The sequence below is a fragment of the Miniopterus schreibersii genome, assembly GCF_964146895.1.
Source record: "Miniopterus schreibersii genome assembly, chromosome: 5".
In the NCBI taxonomy this organism is placed as follows: domain Eukaryota; kingdom Metazoa; phylum Chordata; class Mammalia; order Chiroptera; family Miniopteridae; genus Miniopterus; species Miniopterus schreibersii.
In genome coordinates this window covers 63343175-63370943 of record NC_138106.1, presented here as the reverse complement: position 1 = coordinate 63370943, position 27769 = coordinate 63343175, and the positions used below count along the sequence as shown (strand labels likewise).

The 27769-nt window shown below is 42.0% G+C and overlaps 1 protein-coding gene across 1 annotated transcript; it reads left to right on the top strand.

Annotated features, from left to right (window-relative positions):
* The first annotated feature begins 11093 nt into the window (after nucleotides 1-11093).
* NFKBIZ (NFKB inhibitor zeta) lies at nucleotides 11094-21402 on the top strand. The gene is made up of 12 exons (XM_081139312.1): nucleotides 11094-11520; nucleotides 13779-13918; nucleotides 14438-14468; nucleotides 14582-14685; nucleotides 14785-15578; nucleotides 16286-16391; nucleotides 16762-16908; nucleotides 17079-17142; nucleotides 17427-17596; nucleotides 18323-18433; nucleotides 18563-18730; nucleotides 19981-21402. Exons 1-12 carry the CDS (start codon nucleotides 11235-11237, stop codon nucleotides 20032-20034), a joined length of 2175 nt encoding a protein of 724 aa, XP_080995438.1. The 5' UTR covers nucleotides 11094-11234; the 3' UTR covers nucleotides 20035-21402.
* The last annotated feature ends 6367 nt before the right edge of the window (nucleotides 21403-27769 follow it).

Here is a 27769-nt window from a genome sequence, read left to right as displayed (position 1 = left end):
ACACTTGCCAAGGAATTTTCCTAGCTTCTTACTATCCTGCCTCATGACTAGACAGGCTTTTGTCCAATATGTAATCTCTCCTTCCCTGTTTCTCCCAGACACACACACAAATAGGGTGGAGATTTACTCAGTGGTCATGGTAGTTTATGGGAATGGGAAGGGAACTAACAGTAAGCATCTAAGATACATCAGATACTTTATATACTTTGTACATTAACTCATGATGTTAGCAACTTGATTTAGATACTCGTGTCACAGTTTATATGTGAGTAAACTGAGGCTCAGAGATTAGGGGACTTGCCCAAGGTCACATAGCTGGTAAATGCTGGAGCTGAGTTTGCAGGTTTCAAAGCCCTGACACTACAGTGCCTCTGAGATCTTTTGCTTCAAGCTGGGGTTCACAAACTTTTTCTATAATGGGTCACACAGTAGACATTTCAGGTTTTGTAGACTAAGACAAGATAGGGATATTATGTAGGCACTTAAATAACCATTTAAAAATATAACTACTTAAAAATGTAAAAACCATTCTTAGGTGACAGGCTGTGCAATAGGCTAAATCTGGCCTGGAGGCCAACTCCTGGCCTAAAGTATTCAGCAAGGGCAAGCAAAAGCAATTTTGAGGGAGGTGAGGCGATTTTCAACCAATAATTGTCATTAAGGTATACAATTTACATAATCCTTTAGTAAATGAGAGTTCAGATTTCCTCATTAATTCCAATATTAAATTATCCTTTCAATTACAAAATTATTTTTAGAGATATACATGTTTATTGTATTTTGTCTGCTAATGTGGGTTGTAGTTGGCAATAACTGTGTATTTCACCTTAACTCCTGATCATTCTCCCAGGCATCAATCACATTAGAGATAAGGTCTATATATATAAATACATAGTATTCAGTACATGGTGGATATTCAGTAGTAGTAGTTATTATTAACCTTATCAGTATATCAAAGTATTATTATATTGTGGGTTTATAATACAGGGCACCACCCAAAAAATGCATACACACTTTAACAGCTGATAGCTCAATTTTGAAAATGAAATGTATTTTCATAAACACTGCCTTTATAATTATTCAAAGTGTGTGTATACCTTTTTGGGGACACCCCATGTTTTATTATTTTGGGGGTCATGGTGTCTGTTCTGTACGTGATCTAGGCTAATTTCTCCTCAGCTCTTTCTGACTCACACATGCTACTGTCCTTGTTTATTGAAATTCAAAATAAATCCCTGTAGACTGTGGAAAAAAGTACCCTCATCAAAAACAAACAAACAACAACAACCCCCCCCCCCCAACCTCAAGTTAAAAGTCTAAATTAAAAGTTCTAGAAGCAAAATTCTTCTTGATAAAATGCAGCATGCACAGCATTCATGCCTTCCTCAGGCATGACATTGTATGCTCATCTCTAATCTAATTAGACAGGATGTGTTATCTGTGTTAAAAAGGGAAGGGAAAAGGAGATTATGAAAGTGTTTTTTGTTTTTTTTAAAATATATCTTTACTGATTTCAGAGAGAGGAAGGGAGAGGGAGAGAGAGGGAGAAACATCAATGAGGAGAGCCATTGATCGACTGCCTCCTGCACTGGGAATCAAGCCCACAACCCCGGCCTGTGCCCTGACAGGGAATCGAACCCCAATCTCCTGGATCCTAGGTCGATGCTCAGCTGCTGAGCCACACCCAGCTGGGCAATAGGAAAGTTTTTTAAAAAGATCAATCAATGTATGAATCAGTCCAATCAACATGTTTACTAAGCAGCTACTTCCTGAGCATTTACACATATTGCATCTTATTTCCATATTAAAAAGCTGTTTTGCTCAAATTAACCCACCTTTCAAATGTAACCTCTTCTAGGAAAAAAACATGGTTGAAATCAATCCCTAAGGGACGCATGTGCCAATGCCTCACACAAAGAAAGAGCAAAGGGTCTTTCTGTCAACAATCTTCTTTGCTTAATTACTTCACATCCCCAAGTTCAACTATGAAACATTTAGTCCTTTGGACTTAATTTGTTGCCTTAAAAATTTTTTTTTCTCCTTAAAGAGTAAATATCCCCATGAAAGGTAACAAAGTTATTTATTTACCTTACAGTGTGAGTCAACTTATCAGAATTTTCTTCCTGAAAGCTGAGCTAACTCCCCAGAGGATGGGTGTTTTTTTTATAGGGGGATATACGGAAGAATAATTTTGGACCATGTTCTACTATCTGGATGGAATCTGCAGATTTATGTAGAAAAAGTGACAAGAAAGAGAATGGAGTGGGAAAAGGGGAGTTAGGGGAAGATCGTTTTCTTTCTTGACCATTCTCTTTAAGGTGGTTCAGATTTTAGGATCCTGTAAAGGAGGCAAGAGCTGATGATATTCCCATAGTCAGCACTTAGGATGGTGGTTTCATTCATACATGTGGAAATGAAATCTGTGTTGTCAACAAGGCCGAGAAAGCAGAAGCAGCCACGGAACTCAGAATGCTCTGACCTTCTGGCCGAAGCTCACCTACATCATTCATACTTCTCTGTATGTCTCTGATGGATAAAGTTCATCGTTACGTGGCAACCGGGAAGCACCCTCATGAGCTAAGAGCGATTTGAGGGTGCATTTTAGGGAAGTGCACTAGTTTCATGGGGACGTTTTGTGTGAGTTTTGATCATTACCTATTAGGGAGTGTGGTCCACTAGGTAGCCCTTCAGACCAGCGTCGACATTATTCCATCATATCATATGATTTTGTGCGAATCATCCACGTTTTCAGTGCGTGAATATTTTCTCAAATCCAATGGAAAAAACTTTCAATTCCTTATAAATGAAGTGTTAAAGAGGAAGAAAAGTTTGTTTTGTTTTCCAGTTTACAGACTTGGATATTTGGTTTGCTGCCGGGCTGGAAGGTTTGTCGGTACTGGAGCGCTGCTGTGGTTCAGCTTCAGGGCGTCTCATTGATGGAGATGTTTAGCTGTGTCACCTGACCTTGTGCAAGGAGCCTCTTCTCGCCACCCCTCAGAGGACAGGCCTTGAATACCTGCTGGAAAGCAGTGGGGTTACTTTACATAGTGGACGCCTCACCAGGCACATCATAGGGACAGAGTGGTACATGGCACCTCTTTATAGGTACTTTGAGCATGAGAAAGCTCCAGAGAGATGTCCCCAGGGACACTCCAGCATTAACTTTGCTTCACACAATGCAAGGTTGTACATACTGCACATACCGTAATTAAAGTGATTCAAGTTCCTTCTGTCTGCACTGTGGAAAGTGTTCCGAGATGTGGAAACCCTTTGCTAACTCATCTGTATGGTGATTAGGTTACTAGACACGTCTGTTTACCTGCTTTGAGAAACTTCCTCAACAGTAATGTAAGGGGAGACTGTGCTTTGATATCAGATCGTAATAATTTGCTGCAAACAGGACGTAGAAGTTTATTTCCAAAGACAACTTTTTGGTCTTTCCAGGCTAAAATACACAAAATAATGTGTTACGTGTTTGTAAGGAAGCAGGGTGTGGCTCTTCCTAGCTACAGCAGCTTGTGCCGTAGCCTGGGAGGTCAGATGTAGGTGTCCTTGGGAAGTATGTTAGTCTTGATAGGACCGAGTATATGTATTTCAGTACTAGTAATAGTATCTGAGTATTTGACCAGAATTTTCATACTTCTAGATATAAGCTCCACAGAGACAGGGGTTTTTGTTTGTGTGGCATTCTGCTGTGTCCCTGTGCTTAGGAAATACCTGTCATTTAAAAGTTGCTACCATACCAAAGAACAAATGAACTTGAAAATATCCTCTGCATTAAAAATAATCTCAGAAGTTTAAATGCTTCTTGAGAGTTTAAAAAGTGTTTTACCTTGCTATGGAGATAACAAATTATTATTTTTCAGGGAAAGCATCTAACAAATGAATATATTACATAATATGATATCGGTTTTGAAAACTCCTGAAAACATTTTATATTATTTGCAATATGATAGTTGCAAATTATTGGCAAAGTTGATGTCAACCAAAGAATCCTGGGCAAGAGGCAGCTGGATTTTTATATTTACAAGAGATATGAAAATAGTTGTGTAGTAATCCAGGTGCTGAGAATGAAGGGATCTATTTTGATGTCTGTGTGGTATTGCACATAAGATAAGTTTGGAAGCATTTGCATTTGTCCCCATCATTCAATTAAATATGTGCTAAGTAACAAGTAGTTGGCTACTTACAAGGGATGCATGTCCTGGGAGATTACAGTGTAGAAGAGAAAGACTCATAGACGGCTACTTTCAACACAATTTAAGAGCCATGATGGAAGTGTGTTTGGAGACACAGAAGAGGGGCCCTTAAGCCAAACTGGGGTTGAGAGTGAGGGTGGGGAGGCAGGAGGGCCAGGATAGGCGTCAGGGGTATGGGGTATTAATCTGAGTCTTGGGAGAGATGAGCATGAGTTGGCCCCACGGGGAAGGGGAGAACGTTCTGTGCAGAGGCAGCAAGAGAATTCCCAGAGTTTGGGAACTATATTCAGTTTTGTATTACTGAAGGTAAGGAGGAAGATGAGGATTGTGAGGAAGGTGGGGCATGGCCAATTGCTGTGCTAAGAAGATGGAACTCCATGCTGAAGATGGTAGGGAACCATGGAAAGATCACAGAGGAATTCTTAGATATGGCTGTAAACAGGTATGCTGATGGTAGTCTGGAGGGTGGTTTTAGGTGGACAAGGCTGAGTGGGCAATCATTTGCTCAGGTGAGAGAGAAAGGCCTGTCTTGGACAGTTTAAACTGAGAAGCAGAGGAGAGGACGGCTCTAGAACCAGGTGTTTAACAATTATTAGTCCAATCTAGAATTATTAGTTTGAATGATATATTGTCTACATTCTATCAAAAATTTTTTAACTTTTTAAAAAAATATAACTTTATTGATTTCAGAGAGAGGAAGGGAGAGGGAGAGAGAGAGAGAAACATCAATGATGAGAGAGTCATTGATCAGCTGCTTCCTGCAAGCACCCGATTGGGGATCAAGCCTGCAACCTGGGCATGTGCCCTGATCGGGAATCGAACCGCAATCTCCTGGATCCTAGGCAGATGCTCAACTACTGTGCCACTCCCACCCGGGCTTTACTAGTTTATTTTTAAAATTATATTTTCTAAATTAGGAAAAAACACATTTGTTGAGAAGAAAAGTATTGTTTTACATTTTTGCAAATCTCTTAATGTCTTACTTTATGAGACACATTCTCGTATCTGTTTCTGCATTTATTTGTTGCAATATATTGTTTTGGTTGAAGTGTATGAAGAAAATTTGGCCTTATACATATGTGTAGTTGGAAAAGGAAGACATGTTTTAATATTCTTTTCAGATAATTATGGATCTTCTTCTTTAATATCGTGCCAAAATAAGTGGTAGTTCCTTAGGGATAAATGCAATGTAGAATCAGAAACCATATCAATGAACTTTTTTTACTCTTGTACCTTGAATGGAATGTATGATTTTGTAACATATTATTCATTTGGAAAATATTAGTTGAGTTATACACATTTCTTTTTCTTTTAAAAATTTTAATTGAATTTATTGGGTGACATTGGTTAATAAAATTGTATAGGTTTCAGGTATATAATTCTATAATACATCATCTGTATATTGTATTATGTTCACTATCCAAAGTAAAGCCTCCTTCTATCACCATTTGTCCCCCCTTTACCCTCTTCTACCTCCCCCATTTCCCTGTACCTCTGGAAATCACCATACTGTAGTCTATGTCTATGAGGTGGGTTTTTTGGTTTTTTTTTGCTTAATCCCTTCACCTTTTCCACCCAGCACCCCAACCTCCCTCCCCTCGGACAGGTAGTCTGTTCTCTGTATCTATGAGTCTGTTTCTATTTTGTATGTTTATTTTGTTCATTAGATTCCACATATAAGTGAAATCATATGGTATTTGTCTTTCTCTGACTGGTTTATGTCACTTAGCGTAATACTCTCCAGGTCCATCCATTCTATCCTGAAAGGTGAGATTTCCTTTTTTTTGTTTTATGGCCAACTAGTATTCCATTGTGTAAATGTCCCGCAGCTTTTTTTATCCACTCATCTATTGATGGGCATTTGGGCTGCTTCCTAATCTTGGCTATTGTAAATAATGCTTTAGTGAACATCGGGGTGCTTTTGCTGTGTTCCATAGATTTTGGGTTGCTGTGTTCTCATTTTCATTTGTTTCAAGGTATCTTTTGATTTCTTCCTTGATCTCATTAACCCATTCATTGTTTAGTGATACATCTTTAGCCTCCATGTATTTGTGTTTTTTTCCTTGTGATTGATTTCTAGTTTCATACCATTATGGTCAGGGAAGCTGCTTGATATTATTTTAATCTTCTTAAATTTATCGAGGCTTGTTTTGTGTCCAAACATGTGGTCTGTCCTAGACAATGTTCTATGTGCACTTGAAAAGAATGAATTATACACACACACACACACGTCATATATGTAAGTCTGAATAACCACATTTTGTCAGGGAAGTAACATTGGTGTTCCATGAAAAACAGTGACTACTTCAGCTCACAACTCAAACATTATTTGATAGAACAAACGGCAACTTTATAGAATAAGTGCTTTTCCAGATACTCATCACAGAATATTAAAAAAATGTATATTTCAAGAATCAAGATTTAATTACATTGATTGTTACCGTTTCATCTAGGACTTTACTTTCTTAAGTGAAACTGACTCCCCTCCCCCCTTTTTTCCTTTTCCTGCAAGGGGGTGGTAGTGAAGAATACAATGGCTACTAATTGATTTTGTTGCCACTGCCTTGATTTGTTTTAAGGCACCAGTGGTTTTACCCATTGCTTTTGTACCATCAGTGCAAATGTTAACACAATTGTTCCCAGATACATGATATTAAAAAAATTATTGTATACTTTGAATGTTTCAGCACCTCTTATGGTTGTTGTCAGGCATTCATATAAAAGAGCTTCTTTGATTTAGCTGGTGCTGATACCTGATGAATACAGACAAAGCAGCAAGTCCAGACAGTCTGCAGATCTGTGCATTTCTAAGGCAAAAGTGCAGTTCCGCAGACAAGATCAGTTTTCATGTTTGTAGTTAAATCTTCAATTTGATGACTTACCGTATCATTGGGAAGTGGCAGTGCTGATTTCTTTAGTTGACTTTTTATCTGGAAAGCATTCAGTAAAATAAAATCTTCCAGGCTTTATTGGCCACTTACCTTCGATGTTCACTTCTTCAGTCAATGCAGTACAATAACTTACCTTGAAAGATTCTTCCCTGACTTTTTCATTTTACATTTGAAAAGCTGCATAAAATTTGGCTTTTCAAAGATCATTACACTTATATTTAAAAATTCAGTACCTTTTTATTTAACTGGCACCATAATATAATTAATTCAACAATGTTCCACTGTATAAGACATAATAAGGTAAATGATTAACGTCTATAAAGCCAAGGGAATGATGGCATCATATTTTTATTCCTTATTTACGGTTTCTACCAGTTGCTTTCGATTTTATTTCTCCCTTCCACCAGTCAGGGAACTCTGACATGTCATTTTCACCCTTTTCTCCATCATTAGATGTAGACAGTGCATCTGAACCTTGATGAAAACAAGGCTTCTAATGTCTCTTAAAAAAACACGCACACACAAAACTTATGAGTGGTTTATTTTTGTAATTTTCCATGTATTTATTTTTATACTTTATTTTTCCATTACAGTTTATATTCAATATTATTTTGTATTAGTTTCAGGTGTACAGGAAAGTGGTTAGACAATCACATACTTTACAAAGTGGTCCCCCAATTATCCCCATTATTTCAAGTACCCACTTGGCCCCATACACAGTCATACTATTATTGACTATATTTCCTAAACTGTACTTTATATCTCTATGACTATTTTGTGACTATCAATTTGTATATTTTCCCTTTTTAAAGCAAAATATCAGTCTCCAGAGTCAGACAGATGAGGATTTTAATCTCTTCTTTATCTATGATGAACAGTGTAACAGACAGATTCTCAAGGCCTCAGTTTTTGAATGTAATTTCTGTGGTCAGGAATCTGGGAGTGGTTTTCGAGGTGGGTGGGGGAGGGGGTGGTCCTAGCTCAAGTTTGCTCGTGAGACTATAGTCAAGATGTTGGCCAGTGCTGCAGTCATCTGAAGGCATAATATGGAACTTGGAGGGTCTATTTTCAAAGTGGCTCACTCACATGGTTGGCCAGTTGGTGCTGGCTATTAGTCTCAGTGGACTTTTCCAGTGTTTTCATTAGATGGTGGCTGTCTTCCACAGAGTGTTCAACCGTATTTGATTAGAACAGTGGCAGTGTTGGGTCTATTCAAACAAATAGACCAAATTGAATATATATTTCAACATTTAAATGAAGCAGAGGATTTTTAAATTCTCCTTTTGAAGTGATATTAACAACCATTCTTGACCATGTCTGGGAGGGCTTCTGGGCGTTGAAGGTTGTAGTCTTCTCAGACAGTATGATTGCTTTAGCATTTCACAGAAAACTTTTATTTTGAGACATCAGTCTTTCACTAGTCACATTTATCTACATAAAGTTTGCCAGAGGCCCTGATTTTGAGGTTTGAATTTTTATATACCAAGTGACAGAAAATAATTTTAGGGGAGATTTTATTTTGAAAAAAAAATTGCCATGGATTTTGTCCATGAATTTATTTGCATGGCCATTAAGGCTTTTATTATACATAATAATAAATGGATGTGGCCAGGTCTATTAGGGGAGACCTCCCCAATAAGCCAATAGAATCACATGTAGGTTACACACAGAGAGGGAGAGCTTACACAATAGCAGCTAGCAGAGCAAGCATTGGGCTGGGAAGTCCTGGTCACTCGCAGTGTCCGCAGGTAGAGGTGGGCATTGTCTCAAGCCAGGCGGCTACAGTGGGAGCACAGTTTGGTGGAGTGGAAGTCTGATGGGGCTCCAAGTACAGCCAAACTCCAGCATCGGGTGGTAGGAGCTCTGAGTTCTTATAGCCCACAAGGGGCAGAGGTCCCACCCATACCAATGTCCAGATGGAGTCCTTACCCAAGTATCCAGACTTGTGTTTTAGGGCATTACCGTTACACCAAGGACCTGTCTTGACACAGTACTTGACAGAACAGTCATGACTGACAATAACTCCATATTGGATTGTCAGAGGTGTCCAAAAGTCCACTCTTACTCTAAACAGGGGAGGAAACAAAATACAAATAGATTGTATTGAAAAAGCCCATCATTATCTTTGGAGCATCTTTTAAGTGACTTTGGTTTTTGAGGAATTGCAGTTACTGGAGTTTTCACTTTCTGCAGATACATCAAGAGAGTTGTCATCTTTTAATTTTTTTAAAAAGTTACCAAAATCCAAAAATTGGGAGGAAGAGGCAAGAAGTTTTGGGAGCAATATAACATTTGTGAGAAATGAGGAAGTATTTACTCTGGAACCCCCACCACGGCCTTATGCCACTGCGAATACTGATACCAGCTCAAGCTCACAGTCTCTCCTGTCCCTTCCTCCCTCCTGGAGTCCTAACGTTCTGCGCTTGCTCATTTCCCGGGGATCCGAAGCTGGCCTCCTTGTTCATCTGTCACCCAGACCCAAACCAGAGCCTGATCAGAGACCCTTTCGTGGCTCCCCACCTCCAAATCCCCGCACTTCTGGATTCTGCCCCAGCAATGCTGCCCAGCCCTGCTTTCTTTCCATTTACTCTTTCCCGCTCGCTGCCTCTGCCCCAGGGTCAGGCTGATCCCCTCCTGCGCTATTGCAGTGGCTCCTGGTGGCCTCTGGGTCCCTCAGTGTCACCCCCTCTAACCTGCTTCCAGATTACTTTTGTCTGCCCCAAAGTCTTTCAAGTTTATTAAATACAGAGCCAGTGTCTCAGCCTACCCCTGGAGGTGCGCCACCCGAAGGCACCCAAGTTACCTTTTCCATTTAATGTTATCTTCCCTCTGACTGTCCTGAAAGGGACTGTGAGCTTTTCTCCAGCGCCTCCGCGGAGTTCCTCGCTCGCGCTGCGAACGCCGTGGGCTGCAATCCTACCCACCCTCAGTGCCTGTCTCAGCCGCACCTCCTTCGCAAGGCTTGTCCTCATGACCTCCTTTCCTCCGCCAGACTTGCCTCTCTCTTCAGGACACTCGCTGAACTTTGTATCCCTTGTATTTAGTCACAATCTGTTTCTTTTAATAGAGCGCGAGTGTACTGACCTTATCGCTCCTACAAGATGATAACGTGCTTGAAAGGACAGACTCAAGCATTCTTCGTTTTCTCCTGCCAACTCCTAGCCAGGGACTTAGCAAGTAACATGACTTCAATAAAAATGTGCGTTAACCCATTTTAAAAAGTATTTAGGACAGGAAGGGAGCAAAATCCCCGTGTTTATCCGACGCAATGTAAAGTTACGCAGAATAAAGAAGTCACACGTGTAACCACAGGCACACACGCGCGTGTATGTATCGCTGCGCTGAGAGGACGCTCGGGCGCTGCCTTCGATTCCCGGGCTGCGCGCCCCGCCGTCCCCGCAAAACTTAGCCGCTGCCCAGATTATAATTTTAAAACAGAAAACTGGCGCCAAAGTATATTCAGTTGGGGACCCTGTGAGAGGGAACGCTGGCAAACGTTTACCCAGTTAAGAGAGAATTTGCTCCGAGGCGCTGGGGAGGACGGTGCGGGCGGCGCGCGCCCCGACCTTCCTGCTCCGCGGGAACCCGGCCGACCGGCTCCGCGCCGCCCCCGCCTCCCCCCGCGGCCCACGGCCCCGCCCCGCCCTCGCCTCGGGCCCGGCCCCTCTCCCTCTCCCTCTCCGCGGGCGGGCGGGCGGCTGGGGCGGGGCTCGGGGTCCCGGGGGCGAGAGGCCGCTCTCGGCCGGGGTTTCCAGGTGAAGGGAGAGAAAACAACCGGTCGGGCGAGGCGGGGCCGGCGGGCGGGCGGGGCGAGGGCGGAGGGCGCATTGCCTCATCCTGTACATTTTACTGGCAACGGAGCGCATCCGGAGGAGGGGCCGGGCGGAGCCGCCGCCGCCAATGGCCGCGCGCGGCGCGGGGGAGGCCGGCGCGGCCGCCGCCCCTCGGCCCCGCCCCCGCCCGCCCGGCCTCCTATAAAAGCGGGCGGCCCGGGGCCGCGCCCGTAGCCGCGCCGTCCTCGCTCCCGCAGCTCCAGCTCCCGTCGCAGCCGCAACCGCAGCCGCAGCCGCAGCCGGGAGGCAGCCTCGCGCCGCCAGCCGGTGGCGCCGGTGCGTAGGGGTCCCCGAGCGCCCAGCCCGGGAGCATGATCGTGGACAAGCTGCTGGACGACAGCCGCGGCGGAGAGGGGCTGCTGGACGCGGCCGGCGACTGCGGCCTCATGACCAGCCCGCTGAACCTGGCCTACTTCTACAGCGCGTCGCCGCCCGCCGCCCCCGGCGCCTGCGACGCCAGCTGCGCCGCCTCGGGGCCCTCGGCGCCCGGCTCGCCCGGCTCCGACTCCTCCGACGTGTCCTCCGCCTCGGCGGTGTCCTCCTGCGGGGCCGTCGAGTCCCGGCCCAGAGGCGGCGCCCGCGCCGAGCGGCTGCAAGGTACCCACCGGCCCCCCGCCTCTGCGCCTTAGCGGCAGGACCTGCCCCACAGGCCGTCATTTATTAGGCGACTGCTGGACGCCTCTCCCTGGGCTGGGCGTTCGACCTCACCCCAGCCCCTAGGTCACCTGTGAAATCGCGCTCCCGCAGCTGCCTTCTAGCCTAAAACGCCTCTGGGAACCGAGGGCTCTGACTTCTGGGGGTGTAGTGGGGGGGGGTGTGTGTGTGGGGGGGGGGCGGACCGCATTCTCTGTTTAAAAAAGCAGCTTTCGTCAGCTGTAATTCACATACTGTGGCGAGGCTTTGGGTCCGATGTAGGGGTAGTGTTTTTGTGGCTTTTTTTTTTTCTTTTTAAAGTGAAAAGGTTTGAGTACTGTGTTTAAGATCATGACTTAGTTCTTCCTAAGTATTTGTGGAAGTTTTAAGTAAAAGAACTTTACGTCAAAGGAAAGAAGCCGATATTAAGATGTAAGGTGAAGCTGGACAGAAACCCAACCCCGCGGATGCCTTTGGTCTGTGCCGCTGGCGCATTTTGAGCGGGCCCGGAATTTCTGCGGTCCTGTTTTTGTTCTGTGTGCTCTAGAACGGTTAAGCCCTTTCTGGCAAAGAAACACGTAATGTTTTCTTTCTTTGGTTGTGAATTGGTTAGTTTCATTTTTAAAATTTTTATGTATTGATTTGAGAGAGAGAGAAACATCGATTTGTTGTTCCACATATTTTTGCATTCATTGGTTGGTTCTTGTATGTGCCCTGACCAGCGATCAAACCGGCAACCTTGGTGTATTGGGAGGGCGCTAACCCACTGAACTGCCTGGCCAGGGCTGGTTAGTTTTTTTTTCTCTTAATGAACTGAGTTGTGTAATTTGGGGGAAAACAGGATGCCACTGTGGGTAGACTAAAGAACCTCTAGACAATCTCAAATGTTGGAGAATCTAATCAGCATGATTTAAAGAATGTTATCTTTTAGGTGTTCCCCACTGCTATGCACTTTTGGTTGTCTTTTATTTTAGAAAGTGATTAGCCAGTTTAATTTAAAGAAGTGATATAAGCCACGTAGTTGTATGTTAAGCGTTCCACTAAAGCAAACTTGTGTGTGTGTATTTGGAACCTTTTCTCCCACATTTGGCTTTCATCTGGTTGAAACTGCTTTGCTAGTTCCCTGGTTTACAGCATAACCGTAGGGGATTTCTGAAACTGAATTTTTCTCCTTGTGACGTTGAATTATTAACTCTTGTCATTCCAGAGAAATGTTGTGTTAGATTCTGGCAAGATATTCCTAAACTTAAATGTAAAACCAACTAGTTATTTAATTTACCCTACCCATCATTAAATTGTTTCTTGCATATATTTATGACATATATGTTCAAATTATGTGTTGTTTCTTGTCCCGTCTTCCCACTTCTTTCCACTGTCAGTGAGGTGGCTGGATTATTCATTTCCTGACTTTTTGCATGTTTACTTTATGTTCAGCTCATCCCAAGAGGTTGTGACATAGTAGTGGTCAGAAGTGGAATGCTGTACTCACAGACTACGTATTAAAGTGTGTTTTAGAGTTGAACTATGAAATGAGATTACAGATTTCCTTTTTACTTAGAAGGGCTCTCTGAGCAATTCTAAAAACAGTCAGTGAGGGGAAATCCTGCCTGCGTGTGTGGAAATGTGTTTCAGCTGAGTGAATTTAAGCAGATTTCTTGGCATAGCTGACTGAATTGAGCAAAATAATAAAAAACAGATCTAAGACATTGTTCACTGTTAGGCTTTGGTACATTGAGATCTTTGGAGGAAGTTTGTTTTGTGCTTTCTTAGGTGAGTGCATTAGTAGACTTTTAATTTTTTATGTGGGCACAAGGCCTTTGTTTGAAAAGCTAAAAATTCATCATTTACTCCTTGCTCCCCCAAGGTTTTTCAAAAGTCAAGAATGATAAATCTAGGAGAGTTAGGGTTGAAAATCTGTGATAGTGTCTCGGGGGGTTAATAGGGCTGAGAGACAGAGAGGCTTAATTTGGATTTATCTGTTGGCTCTGAACACCCTTGAAAACACAATTGTATGAGCTTTAATTCTTTGGGGTGCCTGATGGGGAAAAGTATTCAGGCAGCGTCAAACCTTAAGTAGGACTGGGGACTGACATGTAGGCCATTGACTAGAACGAGTTGGAAAGGCTTTGCATTCTGGTGATTGAGGACTTGATACATTAGACAGCTATGCTTTTGAGGTTACCAAGATTTAATTGGGATATGTTTTGTTTTCTTTTGAACAGTTGAGCCCCATATGGGGGTTGGAAAGCAGCAGAGAGGACCCTTTCAAGGTGTTCGTGTGAAGAACTCAGTGAAGGAACTCCTGCTGCACATCCGAAGTCACAAGCAGAAGGCTTCTGGCCAAGCCACGGATGATTTTAAGGTGGCATCTATTTCTTGTTTTGTGTTAGAGGTCAGGAAGGCTAGTCCATTGGGGTTGTTATTTTTTGCTGTGCTAGGCCCAGTAAATCTTGTAGACCACAAAGTCCATAGGACAGAGAGCAAATATATTTTGCTATCTGCCATGTTCCTGTCACAAGCCCAGTGATAGGCACTTGGTAGGTGCACAAGAGAAATTTAATGAATGAATAAATGAAGGCAAATTGGGGGCAGGGAAATAAACAGAGTTCAACTGAAATGGAATGTTTTGATTAAGAAAGGGAACACTCAAACGGCCTTATTAATTTTATCTTGATGTAGTTGAACTAAGGTGAAAGAGCAAGTGGGGGGAAGGTGCAAGATAGAATGAAAATTAAGATAGAAAATAAATATTGATAGAATAGCTGCATCAGAGGTTTATGGTGAGCTATAAAAAGTGGTAGAGATAAGTATGTTTATTGATGTATATTAAACAGGAAGCCATTTAATATTACACTAAATTGAAAATCTTTTTTCCTTATAGACCCAAGGTGTGAACAGAGAACAATTCACAGGTAAGAATTACTTCTATTCATGATATTATGGGGGCTTTAGAGTAAAATAACGTAGTGTGATTATGGGTAAAAATTGCAAAATAAAATGATCCATATTCCTTTCTTGGGTGTAGAATTGACAAACACAGTGTCATATAGTGGGAAAAGGAAAGGACCTGATTCGTTGTCTAATGGACCAGCTTGCAAAAGGTCAGCTTTGCTGCATAACCAGTTTTTGGTAAGTATCTCACTATTTCCCTCTGAATACCTTTCGGAAATTATTCCTGGAATAATTTTGGAAGGGTGTGTGTGTAATTTACTTTTTCTTTCTTTCCAGACACCACCTCAAACACCAACACCCGCAGAGAGCATGGAAGATGTTCACCTCAGTGAACCCAAACAGGACAGTAGTGCCGATCTGCTTCAGAACATTATCAACATCAAGAATGAATGCAGCCCAGTTTCCCTGAATACTGTCCAAGTTAGCTGGGTGAGCCCTGCGGTGGTCCCTCAGAGCTCTCCCCGAGAGCAGTGTCAGGACTTCCGTGGAGGGCAGGTCTTCAGTCCACCTCAGAAGTACCAGCCTTTCCAAGTCAGCAGCTCCCCACACATGATGGATCAGGCTTCCATGTACCAGTATTCTCCACAGAACCAGAACATGCAGCAGCCGCAGTCGCAGCAGCAGCCACAGCACTATACCCACAACCCAGCTCTGGAATACAGTCCTTATTCCAGAACTTCCCAGTCCCCCAACTATGAACCAAACTTCTTTGATAACCCAGAACTACAGTTCTGCCCAAACCAAAGTTTTGCATCCCTTCTAAGTAGTCATGGGGAATGTGAGAATGTTGCTGTTCCTGTTCAGACTTCCCCCAGTGTTCAGCAACAAAATGACGCCCACCTGCAGAGCTTCAGCCTGGTGCCACACAGTGCCTGTGAGGCCATGGCTGGGCACGATGCAGGTTCTGTGCCTTTAAGCACTTCACTGCCATTCCAGAACATCATCAGGAATCCAATGAACACCACGCAGTTAGGGAAGTCATTTTTTCAGTGGCAGGTAGAGCAGGAAGAAAACAAATTGGCAAATATCTCCCAAGACCAGTTTCTTTCAAAGGATGCAGATGGTGACACGTGAGTATCCCATTATTTCATGTATCTAATTTGGTAAACCATACTTGTTGCACGTAGTGGGCAGAGCATTTCTCTAGGGTATACCAAGTTAGACCTTACTGAATGGTTGGCTAGTCAAGATGACCAGTGTAGGTAGAAACTGCAGTTCAATGATAGCTAGTATTTCAGAAAAGATTTCCTTTTTTTTCCTGGTTGAACAAATTACCTGTTCTAGATTAATAAAAATATGTGCGTCGTCTTTGACTAATTGGCTTTGAAAGACTAGCATAGACAATATCTATAGAGAAAAAAATAGATCATGATTAGTTGGTCATGCTCAACTGTGAGTTGATTTATAGATTGAATTCTTATTCTTACCTGTCCTGATATCTTTGGCCTTTTGCAAATTATGTATGTTCTCTGTGCCTCAGTTTCTTGACATGTAAAATGATAATACCTCCCTTATAGGGTTTTTATGAATATTAAAAATAATAGATTTAAAGTGATTAGTAGTAAGGTGCTTGGCATTCTTTTTCTTATTTCTCGTAGCCTGACACATCGTGTTGCAACTCAGATGTATTGTCAACTTAGCAGAAAAGACAACTTATGCTCTGTAATGTTTTATTTGAGTGTACCAACATATCAAGAAAGAGGCTAAAAGAATACTTTTTTAAAAAGATGAACTTAGTGAAATCAGAAGTAATTCACCTCTTTTCCTTGTCTCTCAGGTTCCTCCATATTGCTGTTGCCCAAGGGCGAAGGGCACTTTCCTATGTCCTTGCAAGAAAGATGAATGCACTTCACATGCTGGATATTAAAGAGCACAATGGACAGGTAAGGACCTTGACAGAGTGAGGTGGCAAAGATGTGGTCTGTGTGAAGAGAATGATATCTACAGATAGTTTCAGAGCCCAAGACCAAGAATGTTTAGTTAATATTAACTGTGAGATGTTGACTCTGCCACCATCAGCCTTGAAGCCATTAACATTAACTTTGTAGTTATTTGAACAAAGACTAACTGGGTATAATAAAGCCACACCGTAAGTTTACTTTAGTATTCTTGTTACAGTATCTTATTATTTATTAATAGGATTTATTTTTTCTGTGTGTGTTTTTCCCCTCAGTCTTAGTTTAGGTTCATATTCCTTGTTACGGTAGTGTTATATGTTTTAAAAACATTTCTTTTTCTTCTGAATGTCCACAGAGTGCCTTTCAGGTGGCGGTGGCTGCCAATCAGCATCTCATCGTGCAGGATCTGGTGAACCTTGGGGCCCAGGTGAACACCACTGATTGCTGGGGGAGAACCCCTCTGCACGTCTGTGCTGAGAAGGGCCACTCCCAGGTGCTTCAGGTAAGAGGCAGTGAGCAGGCTTCTGTTATCACAGGGCCAGAGAGAGAGGGCTTGAATGTTAGACGTTGGATGTGGGTTGCAGTAATCTATTTTGAGTTCACTTACTCGTTTCTTGGAATACTTGTGTGGCTTGTCTTTTGCTAACAGATACCTGTTTTTAAATTTTGCAGGCAATTCAGAAGGGTGCAGCGATGAGCAATCAGTTTGTGGATCTTGAGGCAACTAACTATGATGGTAAGCAAATAACACTTTACTGGGTGAAAAAACAGTTATAGAGAGGGGCCCTTTAGTTCTAAAGGTATATCAAGTTTTGTAACAAGAAGGAAGGGAGGTAATTAAAGCTAAAATATCCTATAGATGAAATTAGCACTAAGAGCCAATGACAGGATTGTTCAGATTGCCTTACTAGTTCTTGTGGCGCCCATTCATAGAGCACATTAGTGGCCATCCTCAAGGTTTGTAATTACCTAACAACTGAAAGGGCATGCTTGACCACTGCTCCACTATACTTTTTCTAGGCCTGACTCCTCTGCACTGTGCGGTCGTGGCCCATAATGCTGTGGTGCACGAACTCCAGAGAAATCAACAGCCCCATTCACCTGAGGTTCAGGAGCTTTTACTGAAGAATAAGAGTCTGGTTGACACCATTAAGTATCTGATTCAGATGGGGGCAGCAGTGGAAGCTAAGGTAAATTCACAGAAGACTTTGGAGATGGGATGGGGAGAAGTGGTTACTGCAACAGGCTTGTTCCCAAGTAGAGATTAAAATGTTTTCCCCTTTTCTTTTTAAATTAATGGAGTTGAGTAGCAAAGTATGGATTTTGGCTTCATTTTCATATACTGATAATCAAGGTAGTGCTTTGTGTAAGGTAGCTGCTTCATTGTGTGATCTAGACTTAATCTTGTTTTTTAAACTGGAAAATAGTTTTTTTCTCTTCAAATTTCAGGTTTATTTACCGAGTATCTCCTGTGTAATGGTGCACTGAGTTAGGGGCTCTGGGGGGAAAAATGCATAAATCTAAGCTACTTGAGTCCTTGGGAACCTAACTGTTTAATAGAATAAGTGAGGAATACAACTAATAAGTCTTCTGGGTGGCTACCAAGTGTGGAAACACAGGCAAGTACATAATAAATGGTTTATTGCATATTACAGTACACGATAAAACAATATCGTCTGTGTTTCTATATTTTATGGCCCCACTGTATACAAGGGTAGACTTATAAGAGGCATCTAGGAATTTAATAGGAATGAGAGATTTCATCTAGTTTGGGGTTAAGGAAGGCTTGGTGTAGAAAGAGCATCCGGAGTCTCCAAGAGCGTTTAGTGAGTCAGACATGTGAGAGACTGGGTGAAAATCGTGTTATGGCACAGTGTCTGGATGCTCAGCTTTTTCCCCCTCTTGCTTTTGACAAGGATCGGAAAAGTGGCCGCACAGCCCTGCATTTGGCAGCTGAAGAAGCAAATCTGGAACTCATTCGCCTATTTTTGGAGCTGCCCAGTTGCCTGTCTTTTGTGAATGCAAAGGTACTTTTACAAAGCTTCAATAATTGCACAGGAGTTAGAGTGACTTCCTTTACACCTTTTTCAAGCTTTCAAACTGTTCTCATGAAAGCCCCCCTTCCTGATGGGTGTCATTTTGTCCCTTTGTCTCAGGCTTACAATGGAAACACTGCCCTCCACGTTGCTGCCAGCCTGCAGTATCGGGTGACACAGTTGGATGCAGTCCGCCTGTTGATGAGGAAGGGAGCAGACCCAAGTACTCGGAACTTGGAGAACGAACAGCCAGTGCATTTGGTTCCTGATGGCCCTGTGGGAGAACAGGTGAGGGTGACAGAAGGGACAGGAAATGCTTTCAGGCACTTGGTCTGAAACATAAAGGGAGTTGAGGTTGTTTAGGGCTGGGCCAGCTGGTGCTCTTTAGGCAGGTTCTATCACTGTTTGTGTCCCTTGGTATTTAGTGAGTCAGTATCTGTAGAGTGTTCAGGAGAGTCCCAGGCACATAGTAAGTACTCAGTAAACATCGACTCTTAACAATTATTTCTGTCTACTAACTGATACTAAAGAAATAGGAAGGTTTTTTTATGCAGTTTAGAACCTAGTACTATTTTATTCTTTGAACAAAATTATGCTTTACTCATCATGGTTATATATTATCTTTGGGGATTGAATAGTTTCACATGACTGAACTTTTCTTGATAACAAGAACTGAATCTTTAAGGACTTAAGATATTTTTGATGGAAATTTTCCCTGGGGGAAATGAGGGTGATTGTGGCTATGAGTAAGCCATTACATATTTTGATAATCACAAAATAAAATATATGGAATACAGTTTAGCTATTCCTTTGATTCACATCCCTCATATGATCATAATACTAAAAGAACCCGTATTTGTAGAGCTCTTTATCACTTAAAATGGAGCTTTGATAATTTGTAAAGTTTTCATGTATACTACTTAATAGTTATGAAAACTTTGCAGTATGAGGGTTCATCTGAGAAAATGGAGATTCGCAGAGGTTCCAGGGATAGGAACCATCATGAAATAGTAAATTGGTAGAGTCCTAAACCCACTGTTCGCTTCTACTCGAGGTTCGTGGTATGTGGTCATACAGTGATGTTCTCAGGGCTTATTGAATACAGACAGCGTTTAACTCTTCGCTTAATGTTCTCGGGTTACTCTCCTTTCTGCTTTTGTCTTTTTGTGTCTGTGTGTATGTAGGGAGCGTCTTCTCCTTTGCTTCTCGTCAGACTGTGGTCATTGTGTCTTCTAGCGGCTGACAACTGCATCCCCCACTCCAATCTTGTTTCTTCTAATTTGTTGCTTTTAATCTGCTGTGGCTGAGAGACAGATAAGAAAGTCTGTCAGACTGGGGTATAAAGTCAGTCATTAGGCTCTGAATGAGCCTGGGGCTTTCCTGTCATCCATGAAGTTATGTGCAGATACTTTATTCTTGGGTATCAGGACAGCTGTTTTGACTTGAAGGGTATTAAGGATTGTGTGTATAAGGTGTGTTCTTGCTGAAGCTGACTGTAAAAAAAGAAACCTTACAAATCCTATTCATTTCCATTCCAGATCCGACGTATCCTGAAGGGAAAGTCCATTCAGCAGAGAGCTCCACCGTATTAGCTCCATTGGCTTGGAGCCTCGTCGGCAACACTCACTGTCAGTTAGGCAGTCCTACTGTATCTGTATATAGACCATTTGCCCTGTATCGGCAAATGTAAGTTGTTTCTATGAAACAAGTATGTTTAGTTCACTATTATATAGTGGGTTATATTAAAAGAAAAGAAGAAAAGTATTTAATTCCTCTTGGCAGATTTAAATATTTCATGCCCAGGTATCTGGGAGCTAGACATCTGAATTTAATATGAATGGTAAAATTGATTTCAATTAATAGTAGCTTTTGGATAGGAAAAGACTTTGATTTGTGGCACAAGGCATTGCTCATGTAGCTATTGCCAGTTTAAAAGCAGTTAAATTGTAAACATTCTTTAAAGAAAAATGAAAGCATTTGGAAGGGAAAAAATAAATCTGGATGTAGTATTGCAACTTCGTTTGGCCTGTTGCAATACCTGATAGTTACTAGTGTTGGAAAGTCTCTAGTCATTGGACTAGACAAAAGGTACCATGGTTATAATTTGATTTTTTCAAACTGTATATAATTGTTATTTTTGTTTTTTAAAATGTTTGTACATATTTGGTCATTAACATGGCCATATTTGAAATGTGTAAATCAATAAAATAAAACAGAACAAGTGAATTGTCACTATATTTAAAAATTATACACATTCAGAGGAGCTGTGTCATCACCCAACCACAGTATATCTCTATAGATGAAGCACATAGAGAGTTGTTCCCCGTGTGGCTGACAGAGCTCTGTTCGAATTTTAAATATGCTTTTCTTCGTGCATTGAGCTGAGACACGTTATTTGAAGGGAATTGCATGTTCTTAAAGAGAACACCTCTTTATGGCTCACTTTCTAGATTTATAATTTACTTGCTCTGTTGGGAATTTTGTTTTACCTTTATAGGAACAACAAATAGTCAATACCGAATCCTGTCTTACTGGGTTTTCACGTCAAATAATGATCATGTGCTGTGATGTTTTATATTACCACACAGAAAAAAATCCTTTATTTTTTAGTGATCTTGATTCATTTAATATTTTGCTTACTTCTGGCATACTCTGAGGAGTGTATTTGGATTTGATTGCTCACTAATTCATTGTATAAATTTGATTCAGTAAAACCCTTTTTTTTTAAAATGAGAAGTTTCACAAGCAACTGGTTAATCATCTTTGGCTTAAATTCTGTAAAAAAAGATAACCTTTGAATTGATCACATTGTTTGGTTTAGTATGTCTTGTGGACAAAAGTTAGTTACGGTTATTTGGTATCTGTAAATATGGCTATGCTATGAACCAGTCTATTTACTTTCATGGAAAAACTCATGCATGGTTTTAAATAAACATTAATTCAATAATTCTATTCGTCTTAAGGATGTGCATTTTCTTTCCATAGTTCCTTGCTTATATTTTCCTAGGTTGAAAAAGTGCAATTAATTACTAATCTGAAAACCTTTAACTTAGCTAATACATTTTAATTTGGGTTTTTTGGGGGGATAACTTGTTTCCTAAAGGTACACAACATAAAAAAAGCTCTGCTGAGTTCCTAGAGGTTTATTGGGTTCTGAAAATATGGAAGTTTAATAGATACTGATCATTTAGAAGGTTATGTGCTAAAAAAGCGTAAGTCTGTATGTTTATGTCTTTATTTTTTCATATTCTATCTTGTGGCACAGTGAACATAGGAAAAACAATTTGGAGATTATCAGGATCATCCTGAGAGATGTAAACCTGGAAACAGCGGTAAATGGGGTCTTTCCCTTTCCCAGCATTCCATTTTGACATGTGAGAACAAACACATCAACATCTCAATTAGCGTCAGTCAACTACCATATAATTTAGGTTATAAGAACTGAAAAAACATACTTATGCAAAAATACACAAGTGCTGTATACAATGTCAGAGGCATCACAGCCACCCAGAGTCCATGCCTCACAGGTTAAGAATCTACTGTAGTTTCATTTCTTTACATCAAATGTAACTTTTATATAAATACAATCTTAAGAGTCATTTGTATTGTAAATGCAACTTGGTACTCAGAACAGTAGAAATGATATACTCCCATTGGACATAAGACAATAAGCTTTTTCCCAAGTGAGCTTATATGTTCTCTTAACCTAAATTCTCTGATAATGAATTAATTGAACAGTGCTTAACAAGCATGTGATTTTGTGTGTGTGTGTGTGTGTGTGCAAAGTTGTATGATAGATAATATGAGGCGTTCAAAGACGTAAAAGGCATCTATTTTTTATCCTTAAGATGCATATATGGGAGACATGACATACACTTTACCAGATACCATAAAAAGGGGGAAGAAACAGGCTTAGAAGAGGAAGGATCTGAATGGGGAGAACTGGGGAACTTCAAGGCAGAACACTTGAGCTATATGTTCAGGAGAGTTGATTTGGATGTTCATAGTGGCAGAGGAGAGGGAGCTGAAAGGCAGAAACAGAAAATGACATGAACCAAGGCAGCAGAACTTTGGCGGGAACCACAGGTCATTCAGTGTAGTTTGGCTGGCATCTAGATGGCTAATAGGTTTTATCTTGTGTTCTACTTTCGGTAATATTTTCATAAGTAGCATGTTGAGAAAGATCCTCAAGCAGTCTCAGGCTTGGCAGGAGAGGGGCTGTGACTGATGAGTGACATCTGTCTTAGAGGTGTGGGACATATTTTAAAGAATGCGCCCCACAGAAACCAAGACTACATGCTCATTGCTACAACCTCAGTGCCTAGCACAGTGCCTGGCACAAAGGGGCTCATCAGTACTGGTTAACTGAGTAAATAGATGTATGCCAGTCCTGGCTGGGATCACCGGCTCTGGGGGGAAGTGGTGTTTCCAGCCAGAGTTATATTATTAAGTACTTATGAACTAATGAGTATTATATTTCTGAACTTAACCATATAATTTAACAATGATATCTATGGTGTGTTAATGAAAATGGGCACAGTTGTATTCTTTTGAAAATTGGGCAGCCCCTCTTTGCAAAGGACTACCTCTAGTACTGTACTTTGGTATTTCACTAAGGAATTCCCTGAAGTGTCAGAGACCAAATCTTCCAGCTTTGTTTGTTAATCAAATCAGTAACATTTAACATCCTTTCTATATTTTTACTTAATCAGGAGTGGAGAATTTCTTTCAACTCCTGTAACATTTAATAAATGTCAACTTCTTAGACTCAGTACCACTGACTTCCATTTTCTGATTACATCAGTTCTGTACTGAACATGAATGACCTCAGGGAAAAATCATCTCATTCTCTGGCTACGTTCTCTATGGCCCCACTGAGATCAGGGCTGGGCACAAGGTTTTCGATTAGTTATAACCAGACTGCTGGGCTTTTGTTTTTTCTGCTAGTGCCCTGGATTTGTCCTTGAGGGGAAGGGAGGGACCGTCTTATCATCAGAGGCCCTGTTCCTACCACAGTACCTGACATTGAGTAGACATTTAGTAAATACTTCTTAAATGGAATTTAAGTTTATGGCTCCCTTTTATTTTTAAAAAAATTTTTTTCTTCTAATTTTTAAATTTTATTTTTGTTTAAAATATTACAGATGTCCCTTTTTCTCCCCAATGACCCGTTCCACCCCATCCCATCCCCATCCCCAACCCCTCTCCCCACCATTGTCCGTGTCCTTGGGTTGTGCATATATGCATATAAATTCTTTGGTTACTCTCTCCCCCTCCACTCACCCACCCTCCTCCATCCTTCTGACATTCGTCGGTCTGATCTATGCTTCCATGTCATTGAATCTATTCTGTTCATCAGTTTATTAAGTTCTTTAGAGTCCACATATAAGCGAGATCATGTGATATTTGTCTTTCTCTGCCTGGCTTATTTTACTCAGCATAATATTCTCCAGGTCCATCCATACTGTCCTAAGGGGTACGAGATCCTTCTTTTTTACAGCTGCATAGTATTCCATGGTGTGAATGTCCCACAGCCTTTTTATCCATTCGTCTACTGATGGGCACTTGGGCTGTTTCCAGATCTTAGCTATTGTAAACTGTGCTGCTATGAACATAGGGGTGCATATATTCTTTCTGATTAGTGTTTCAGGATTCTTAGGATACATTCCTAGGAGTGGGATCACTGGGTCAAACTGCAGCTCCATTTCTAATTTTTTGAGGAACCTCCATACTGTTTTCCACAGTGGCTGCACCAGTCTGCATTCCCACCAGCAGTGTACTAGGGTTCCCCTTTCTCCACACTCTCGCCAGCAGTTTGTTGATTTGTTGATGGAGCAATTCTGACAAGTGTGAAGTGATACCTCACTGTGGTTTTAATTTGCATCTCTCTGATGATTAGCGACGTCGAGCATTTTCTCATGTGTCTCTTGGCCATCCTTATGTCCTCTTTGGAGAAGTGTCTATTCAAGTCCTTTGCCCATTTCTTAATTGGGTTGTTTGTCTTCCTCTTGCTGAGTAATGTGAGTTCTTTGTACACTTTGGAAATTAGCCCCTTATCAGATACATCCTTGGCAAATATGTTTTCCCAGACCGTGGGGTTCCTTTGTATTTTGAGGCTGATTTCTTTTGCTGTGCAGAAGCTTTTTAGTTTGATGTAGTCCCATATGTTTATTTTTTCTTTTGTTTCTCTTGCCCTAGGAGATGTATCAGTGAAAATTCCACTACGTGGGATGTCTATGTATGGCTCCCTTTTAAATTTATACTTTCTCAGTGTATTTTATACTTCAGTGTGTAAATGTTTTATCACATGAAACTGATGATTTAATTAAAAAAAATACTTTTATTCATCAGCTGTACACCAAATCTGGTTCTGCTTTATTTTCTCAGTGCCCTCAGTCCACCTTTGGAGTTGGTGTAGACCCAGAAACATTGCATGGATGGCACATTGCTAGGAGTAAGGGTGGAGATTGTTCTCAAAGTGTGTCTAGCTTGCTTGTGTGTATTTTCTTAAAATTTTCCTTATTTATTTTACAAATTTTTTTCAATTACAGTTTACATTCAATATTATTTTGTATTCATTTCAGGTGTATAGCACATTGGTTAGACAATCATATTCTTTACAAAGGGTTCTTCCTGATATTTTCAGTATCCACCTGGCACCATACAAAGTTATTACAATATTATTGACTATATTCCCTATGCTGTACTTTATATCCCCATGACTATTTTGTAACTACCAATCTGTGCTTCTCAATCCCTTCACCTATTTTACTCAGCCACCAACCCTCCTCCTATCTGGCAACCATCAGTCTGTTCTCTGCATCTATGAGTCTGTTTCTATTTTTTATTTTATTATTTTATTTTATTTTATTTTATTATTTTGTTCTTTAGACTCCACATGTAAGTGAAATCATATGGTATTTGTCTTTCTCTGACTTATTTCACTTAGCATAATTGGAGCTAGTTGGGTGGTGCTCTGTTGTGGTCTGAAGCCGGCCACTGGATATATCAGTTCTGGGGCGTCCTGGGAGGGGATCCAGCGCAGGTCAATGTCAGATGCTGCATGTGCCCAGCCCGGGGCTGCCCTGTAGGAGCTACAAAGTGACCTGCAGTTGGTAGCTGCCTGTGCCGGACCTGGAGGCGCGTGGGAGAGGCCATGCTGCAAACCAAGGCCTGCTGCCCCCAGTACCAAGTCTGGGGCCCTTCAGCAAAAGACACAGGGCACTCCAGATCTGCCACCGCCTGTTGGCTGCTGGTCAGGCTCATGCTGAAAAGACCTTTGGGTGGGACTTGAGTTGGGTGAGGTGGAGTGTCAAGAGGACAAGGGTGGAGTGAGCGGTGTTCATTTGGTTAGTGCAGATTTAGGTGTGGGGCCAGTGCTGAGCCTTGGGCCACTCAGCAGGAGGCACAGCTCACAGCCCTGCCCCCGACACAGCCTCTTTCGGTGCACAAGCTGGGTAGGGTGGGCTGGCAGAGTCGTCAGGGTGGGGCAAGTGGTGCTCACCGGGCTAAGGTAGATTCAGATTTGGCCATGTGTGGGAGGAAGACTCCCACAGGGACAGCGGTGGCTGTCCCTCCAGCCCTCATGCTGAAACCACAAAACTCAGTGTTTCACTGTATGTCTCTGGTGCCTCCTGAGCTGCTGTCCCTCTGCTAGAGCCCGGGTTGAGTTCCTGTGAGCCAGTCTGTGTGGGCCCTTTATGAGGACACCTGGGCTTCCAGCAGCCTGTGTCGCACCCACGTGGATGAGATCCCTGCTGATTTGCACAGCCAGATGTTGGGGGGCTCCTCTTCCCGGCCATGGTGCTCCAGGCTGGGGAGCTCAGTGTGGGGCTGGGACACCTCACTCCTCAGGGGAAACCCCCTCAGCTGAGACATCCTCCCAGTTCCCCACCAGCACCCTCGGGTGTGGGCCAGCCCGTTTAGGGCCTTTGCCCCTCCTGCGAGTCTCCACGTGGCTTCTTCTTTACAGCCTTAGTTATAAGACTTCTGTTGGGCTAGTCTTCAGGGGGTTCTCCAGGTTGACTGTTCCATAGTTTAGCTGTACTTTTGCTGCGCTGGTGGGAAGAGGGAGCACAGTGTTTACCTACTTCTCCGTCCTGCCGGAAGGCTGTGTAGCTTTCCATGCACATTCCTTGTCCCCAGCCCTGTGCTCCCCGCCCTGCCCCCCACACTGGCCCCCCTGCCTAACAGCCCGAGTGGGTTTTGGAACGAGAGTAACCAGGCAGTGTCTTTGGTAGACATTAGCATCTTTTATGAAGCTTATTAAATGTGCAGATTCCTTGGCCCCACCCCAGACTTTCTGAATCAGAATTTAGGGCTTTCAGGGCTCTTGGCTGGTATATGTGAAGATGGTTCTAGTGCAGTTTTAGTCTAAGAAAGAAAATGCAGACTTTGGAAGGTGTCTGTGTGGGGCTGGGCAGTAGCCATATGGTGGTAACAGAATGGGTTGCTGGAATGCTCTTGGGGGTGAGGTATGGATGACTGCTATGTTAATGGCATGCTGAATTCTGTGTTACAGAGCCTAGCTTTGAAGGAGAGATCAGGAGTCACCTAATTTTTGTTTTTTTGGTTTTTTTTTTCTTTCAAAAAACACTTTCTAAGGTCATTCTGGTTTTTAATCCTCAAGCGTATTAGTTTCCTAGGAGTATGTAACAAATTAGCTCAAACTTGGTGGCTTAAAACAGGAAAAATTTATTCTTTCACAGGCCAGGAGTCTGAAATCAAGGTGTTGGCAGGACCGTGCTCCCTCCAAAGGCTCCAGGGGAGAATCCTTCCTGGTCTGTTTCAGCTTCTGGCATCCCCAGGCTTTCCTTGGCTTGTGGCCACGTAACTCCAGTCTCTGCCTCCATCTGCACATGGCCTCACCCCTTTCTCCTCGTGTCTCTCCTCTGTCTGTCTTTTATAAGGACACTTGTCTTTGGATTTAAGGCTCACCTAGAGATTTCATAATTACACGTGCAATGACCCTTTTTCCAAATGAAGTAATGTTCACAGGTTTTTAGGATTAAGATGTGGATATATCTTTTTTGGGAACACCATTTAGCCCATTACACCAGGGAAAGAGGCTTAGTGATCTTTTCTGATACCATTTTTTCCCTCTTGCGAAGTTGTTAAGATGAATACTACTTCTTTATGAGAAATCCTATAGTTTGTCTTCAGAATCTGTGGACATCTTTTTACAGAATTATTGATTGAATGTATATCATCTCCATTTCATTTTAGCTGTATCATTTTATTAGCTGTATTTGGTATTGATGAGGAGACTCATTTAGCATTGATAAACTCTAGTAGAAACAAAAACAATAGTTATTGAGCTGTAATTTA

Bases quoted from the DNA above. Each gene is read 5' to 3' on its own strand.
- NFKBIZ (XM_081139312.1), top strand. From the start codon at position 11,235: ATGATCGTGGACAAGCTGCTGGACGACAGCCGCGGCGGAGAGGGGCTG. The intron at 14,686-14,784 runs GTAAGTATCTCA...CTTTCTTTCCAG, and splicing joins TGCTGCATAACCAGTTTTTG to ACACCACCTCAAACACCAAC. The intron at 18,434-18,562 runs GTACTTTTACAA...CCTTTGTCTCAG, and splicing joins TGTCTTTTGTGAATGCAAAG to GCTTACAATGGAAACACTGC.